The following is a 6169-nucleotide window of genomic DNA, read 5'->3' as shown; positions in this document are numbered from 1 at the left end:
CCTGCGCTGCACCTGAAATAAAATCTGCCCGCGCCAGGAAGAGCAAGTGCCTCGTGTCTTCTGTCTGGTTTCGGCCCAGAACGTGCTCGGGAGGGTGGGCGGGATGGGGCAGTCTGGCCCAGTCTTTTATTGGGGAAAATGCTGGGGATCACTTAGTCTTGTTCTTGCCTTTGCTTGGAGGTAGCTGGTAGGGCCGCTCGAGTGCAGTCAACTTGCTGCTGAGCCTTTCCTCGCTGGCCTTGATCCGTTCTTCCACCAGCTGCTGGAGTTGCCCCACCTCCTTGTTAAGTTGGGTCTTGATGTAGGCTCGGAGGACGGAAACCTGACCTGCAAGGGCAGCAAAGAAAGGGCAGGTCAGGAGAGAGGCTCTCTGGGAGGAGGAACTGTCCCTCTCTGGTTGAGCATAACCCCTAGAGGCTGCACAGATGGCATTCTTGCCTCAGCTTAGGAAATGGAAATCAGCCCTTTTGTAAGAGACGGTTGATCAGAGTGTCTATGCTAGACTTTCTGGATTCAAATTCTGACTATACCATAGTAGCTGTGTGGTGCACGTTATTTAACCTTTCCACACCTCAGCTGCCTTGTGTGGATAGTGGGACATGGTGGTGTAGTCCAGTAATCTCAGCTACTTGGAAGGCTGAAGCAAAAGGATTACAAATTGGAGGCTAACCATGGCAACTTAATAAAACCTTGTCTTAAAAAGCATTGGGGAAGCCGGGCATGATGGCGCATGCTTGTAAACGCTTATAATCCCTGCACTTGGGAGGCGGAGACAGGAGGATCGCCCAGGTTCAAAGCCAGCCGCACTGGCTTAGAGACCCTGTTTCAAAAAAAAAAGTATAAAATAGGTCTGGGAGTGTATCCCGGAGGCAGAAGGGCTTCCAGGAACCCCGGTACCACAAAAATAAAATAAAGCATTGGGGAGCTGGGTGTGGTGGTGCACGCTTGTAATCCCAGCATTTGGGAGGCTGAGACCAGAGGATCGCGGTTTGCGGACAGCCTCAGCTACTTAGTGAGGTACTCTGCAACTCAGTGAGACCCAGTTTCAAAATAAAGAATAAAAAAATAGAGCAGGGGGTGTAGCTCGGAGGTCAAATGCTCCTGGGTTCCATCCCCAGACCCGAGGGGGGGAAAAAAGCATAGGGGGCCAGGCGTGGTGGTGCACACTTGTAATCCCAGCATTTGGGAGGCTGAGACAGGAAGATCATGGTTTGCAGACAACCTCAGCTACTTAGTGAGGCCCTTTGCAACTCAGTGAGACCCTGTTTCAAAATAAAGAATAAAAAATAGGGTTGGGGGTATAGCTTGGAGGTAGAATGCCCCTGAGTTCCATCCCGAGTACCACCAAAAAAAAAAAAAAAAAATCATTGGGAATTGAGCATGGTGGCACACATTTATAATCCCAGTACTTGGGAGGCTGACAAGAGGACTGCAGGTTCAAGGGCAGCCTCAGCAAATAATGAGACTTTAATCAACCTAGCAAGACCTTGTTTCAAAATAAAAATAAAATAGGTCTGGGGGGTGTAGCTCAGAGGTAGAGTGCCCCTGGGTTCGATTCCCAGTGCTACCACACACAAAAAAAAGCAGTAAGGATGCAGCCCAGTGGTACAGCACTTGCCTACTAGATGCAATGCCCTAGGTTCAATGGGGCCTGGGGTTGGGGGAGAGGGGGAAATGGATGGTAATGATATCTTACACAGAGGATCGAGTTGTTTGTGGCAGTACTAGGGATTGAACCCCCAGGGGCATTCTACCTCTAAGCTACACTCCCAGCCCTATTTATTTTTTATTTTGAAATAGGGTCTCACAAACTTTACTGAACAAAATGGTGCGGTGTCTTATTAAATCATGGAGAGAAAAAAAAGAAATAGGGTCTAAGTTATGGAGTGCCTAAGTAGCTGAGGCTAGCCACGAACCTGTGATCCTCCTGTCTTAGCCTCCCAAGTACTGGGTTCACAGGCATGCACACCAGACCTGTCACTGGTTTTCTAATCATCCTGTTTCCTGAAGCTACCTCTTTTGCCTCCCTGCCCTCTTTCCCTTCCTCTTGGACTGCATAAGCAATCTTTTGGAGAGAGAAAACTGAATAAAATGAAGAGCTGGAGACCTGATGTGTTCCAAAGCCTCCGTTTTGCCCTGCGCACGGCGGCAGGCACCCTGACCCCTCTAGTGCTCACTTGGCTCTTGCTCTGGCTGGGCCTCTGCGTGCGGTTCCTCCTCCTGCAGAGTGACTTCCTGCGCCTCCACCTCCTCGCCTTCTTTCACTGCAAGCCAAAAGCAGGAAGAGGCCTCAGCCCCAGTGCTGGCCCAGCCCTGGCCTGGCCGTTCTCTGGTACCTATCTTACCCTCTAGTGAGTGCTTGGGTGGCTGAAGCCCCCTGTAAGTCAAAGAGAGATCCAGCCGCACCTGGGGAGAGAGAAGAAGAAGGCACCTGCACTGAGGGAAAGCGGGTCAGCAGGACATGAGGAGCAGCCTCTCACAGCCCACAGTGCAGTACCTGAGGTGTGAAGACATATTTGTAAAGCTTGAAGTGGCGGAAGTAGGTGTTGACCACGTAATCGGCCAGGGCCAGCAGCTGTTCCTCCTTAAAGAGGTTGATGCTGAAGGGCGGCCTCTATGGGGATGTCTTGAGTTAGAGTACAGCTTCCCAAAGCCCTGGCCCTTTCTTCAAGAGCCCAGCTATCTAGGAGCAGAGAGAGCCCACAGTGGCCTTCCGGAGAAGATGAGGGTGATGAGCAGGAAAGAGGGTGGAAGATTGGGCTAGATTTGTTTGGGAAAGGGTGAACATTCTCCAGGACACTGACCCTGATTCCATGGCAAAAAAGAAGACTGGTAAAGTAGCGGTAGCATTCCTCCACGTTGCCCAAGGGGGTTGCTGGCAGACAAAGCAAGGTGCAGCAGTGAGTCCTTCCCTCTGTCTCACTGCTGATGGAACGCGAGCTTCTGAGGTGGGCAAACCTAGGTTTAAGTCTGGCTTGTTTCCTTAACTCACTCAACTAAAGTTGAGTGCTCCCTATATACTTTTTGTCGTAGGCACCAGACAGACAGAAGATCCTACCCATGGAAGCTTACATTCTAGTGAATGTGACAATAATAAACCAAGAAATATATAATTTCAGCTATTTTAAACATTCTTTTTAATTTTTTGTGGTAAAGGGGATGGAACCCAGGGGTATTCTACCTTGGAGCAACACCTCCAACCCTATTTTTTTTTCTTTATTTTGAAACAGGGTCTCACTAAGTTGCAGAGGGCCTCACTAAATAGCTGAGGCTGGCTGCAAACCCGTTCCTCCTGTCTCAGCCTCCCAAATGATGGGATTACAAGCATACGCCACCATGCCCAGCTCTATTCTTTATTTTGAAACAGGATCTCACTAAATAGCTGAGGCTGGCCACAAATCACGATTCTCCTGTCTCAGCCTCCTGAATACTGGGATTACAAGTGTGCACCACCATGCCCGGCTTCTGTTTGTTTGTTTGTTTGTTTGTTTGTTTTGGTGGTACTGGGGTGGAACCCAGAGGTTTTCTACCTCCGGGCTATACTCCCAGACCTATTTTCTATTTTATTTGGAAACAGGGTCTCACTAAGTTGCTGAGAGCCTCACTCAGTAGCTGAGGCTGGCTCTGAACCTGTGAGATCCTCCAGTCTCAGCCTCCCAAGAGTGGGGATTACAAGCGTGCACCACCACACCCAGCTATTTTTTTTTTTTTTTGGAAACAGGATCTTACTAAATTTATATGAGTCCTACTACTTGCTAAGGTGTCCTCAAACCTGTGATCCTCCTGTCTCAGCCTCCCCAGTACTGGGATTACAAACATGTGTCACCAGCCCATCTAGTACTGTGTCTTAATGTTGGTAAGGAAACGGGATTTCAAAGATAACTATCTGGGTGTGGTGTTGCACCCTTGTAATCCCGGTTCTTGGGAGGCTGAGACAGAAAGATCACAGGTTCACATCCAGCCTCAGCAATGTAGTGAGACCCTCTGCAATTTAGTGGGATGCTATTTCCAAATAGAAAATAGGGCTGAGGGTGTATCCTGGAAGTAGGAGGCCCCTGGGTTCCATCTCCAATAGTACAAAAAAAAAATCAAGTGTGTCACAATACTACTAATACTGCTGAAACGCAGATTCCAAATGTTAATCCCCCTATTTCTGTTTCCTATTGTCACTTGTGCCAGAACAGCCTCCTTCTCTCCCTGAGAGGAGGGTTTCCTGGGGCTCACACCTTCTGGTAGCCACCTCCCTCTCACCAATACAGGCCTTGTGAAGATCTTGGAGCAGAGCACAAGCTGCTGACGTTTGCTCCAGTGAGAAGTCCTGCTGGCGGCAGAAGATGAGTGCATGGGAAAAGAGGTCCAGGATGATGGCATCCCGCAGGCTCTGCTCAGGATAGCCAATCTCCAGCAGCTCAGCCAGCACCCTTAGGAGGGAGAGGAAGGAGTGAATGGCAATGGCAGCCTCCTTGCATCCATCTACACTCACCACATGCTTTGGAGCCAGCCATTCCTCATGGCTTTCCTCCCCAAGAGCTCCTCCCCTCCTGCTCAGTCCCATACTCCCTCATCTCCTCAACGGTGGCTGTCTTCTCCAGCTGGTGCATGGAATGGATGTCCAAGTATTTCCTGTCATTAAAAAGGGGGAAACAAAGTATTGGAGCTGGTACACATTAATCTTACAGCAGGGCTATGATATTTAGACCCCAACAGTAGGAATTAGGAGGACTAATGAGGAGGTTTGAGGCTTGGCTCTTTCACCAACTTGCTGAGTAAACCTTTGGCAAAATTTGCTTTTGTGGGCCTCATTCCATCTGTTAATGAGGGATGTGGCCTACATGGCCTCATCATCCTCTCCATTTAGAAACCTATAGAGCCAGGTGTGGTGGCATATGCTTGTCATCCTTGCACTGAGAGGTTGAGACAGGATTGCAGGTTTGAGACCAGTCTCAGCAACTAAGCGAGGCTCTCAGCTGTTTCCAGGTTGAAATATAAAATAGGCTGGGGGTGTAGCTTGGAGGTAGAATGCCTGTGTGATCAATCCCCAGCACCATGGAGGCGAGGTGGGGGGTCTACAGTTAGGAAACTTGAGTTCTGGTCTCTGTTCTCCCACTGCCTTGCTGTATGACCTAGATGACGTTCCCTGCTGTGGATTTCTGTATCTCCATTTCTACAATGCTCAGTTGGCAACTATGGTATTCCATCTACATCCTCACTCCTTGGCCCTCTTCTAACACTGCCTCTTTGGACTGGGGTACTTGAAAAGCTGGCTTCTGGACACCTTGAGTAATTACATCTGCAAACAGGGATGCCGTGGCTGCTAGACGGGACTGGTAGGGAAACACTAAAGCATGTTACACTTCAAAGCAGGTGTGACGTTCAACTTTTCCCCGGTGCTCTTCACACTCACCACATGCAGATCCGGGGCTGAGGCAACGGCGGCTGTGGAGAGAAAGCGGATTGGGGAAAGAAGAGCTGTGCTGTATGTATCTGGGCCCTAGTCCCTGGGCCGTCGTGAATCTCCAGTGGAGCTCAGAACCCGCCATAATTTGCAGCCTTATCTCTAGGATTATGTAGAGCAACGCGAGTGGGAATGGGCTTCAGCAGGCCCTAAGTACTACTTATGAGTATATTAACAATCGGAGCTATGCACCCCCTGCCTCTTCATCAAGACAGCCGGGAAATGTCCCAGACGTTAGTAAACGGACTGATGGGTGACGCCCTGCGGAGGAAGTCTTTTAAAATATTCACTCGTAAACGGACCGCTCAGTCCCACCCTCACCGGGAACAGGTTGGTTCCAGGATCTTCGTCTGTTTCCACGGAGGCCGAGTCCTCTGGGGCCGAATCAGTCTGTACACCTGGACCACCCATTGAGCTAAGAGCATTCTCCAGTTCCCGCCGCAGTTCAGGGGGCCTTTCGAGTTCAGACTGCACCCTCACTCCCAGGAATTGGCTGGACTTCTGGCTGATCATCTTGTCTTCGATGCCACCAAATCACCACCAGCTGTCTCCCACCTAGGTTCTAGGACAGCCAGTTCCTTAGCAGATACTGCCAAAGGCCTGGCCCTCTAGAGTTTCCACCAATAAACGCAGTAGCGAGTGTGGGTGTAGCCAATCCAAAGGCAGGGTGGGGCGTCTCCCCCCCCAGAACCCCTCCCCCCGTCCCGTCTCCAC

The 6169-nt window shown here is 50.1% G+C and overlaps 1 protein-coding gene across 1 annotated transcript; it reads right to left on the bottom strand.

Moving 5' to 3' along the window:
- Positions 1–148: 148 nt before the first annotated feature.
- On the bottom strand, positions 149–5968 carry CFAP119 (cilia and flagella associated protein 119; the record flags this gene model as incomplete). Its single annotated transcript, XM_080702110.1, has 9 exons — positions 149–327; positions 2178–2264; positions 2346–2406; positions 2498–2614; positions 2805–2875; positions 4252–4421; positions 4558–4623; positions 5405–5436; positions 5777–5968. 9 exons carry the CDS (start codon positions 5966–5968, stop codon positions 149–151), a joined length of 975 nt encoding a protein of 324 aa, XP_080558236.1.
- Positions 5969–6169: the final 201 nt, after the last annotated feature.

The sequence above is a fragment of the Muscardinus avellanarius genome (assembly GCF_963383645.1).
Source record: "Muscardinus avellanarius genome assembly, chromosome: 10".
In the NCBI taxonomy this organism is placed as follows: domain Eukaryota; kingdom Metazoa; phylum Chordata; class Mammalia; order Rodentia; family Gliridae; genus Muscardinus; species Muscardinus avellanarius.
This window is presented reverse-complemented; position numbering and strand designations above follow the sequence as displayed.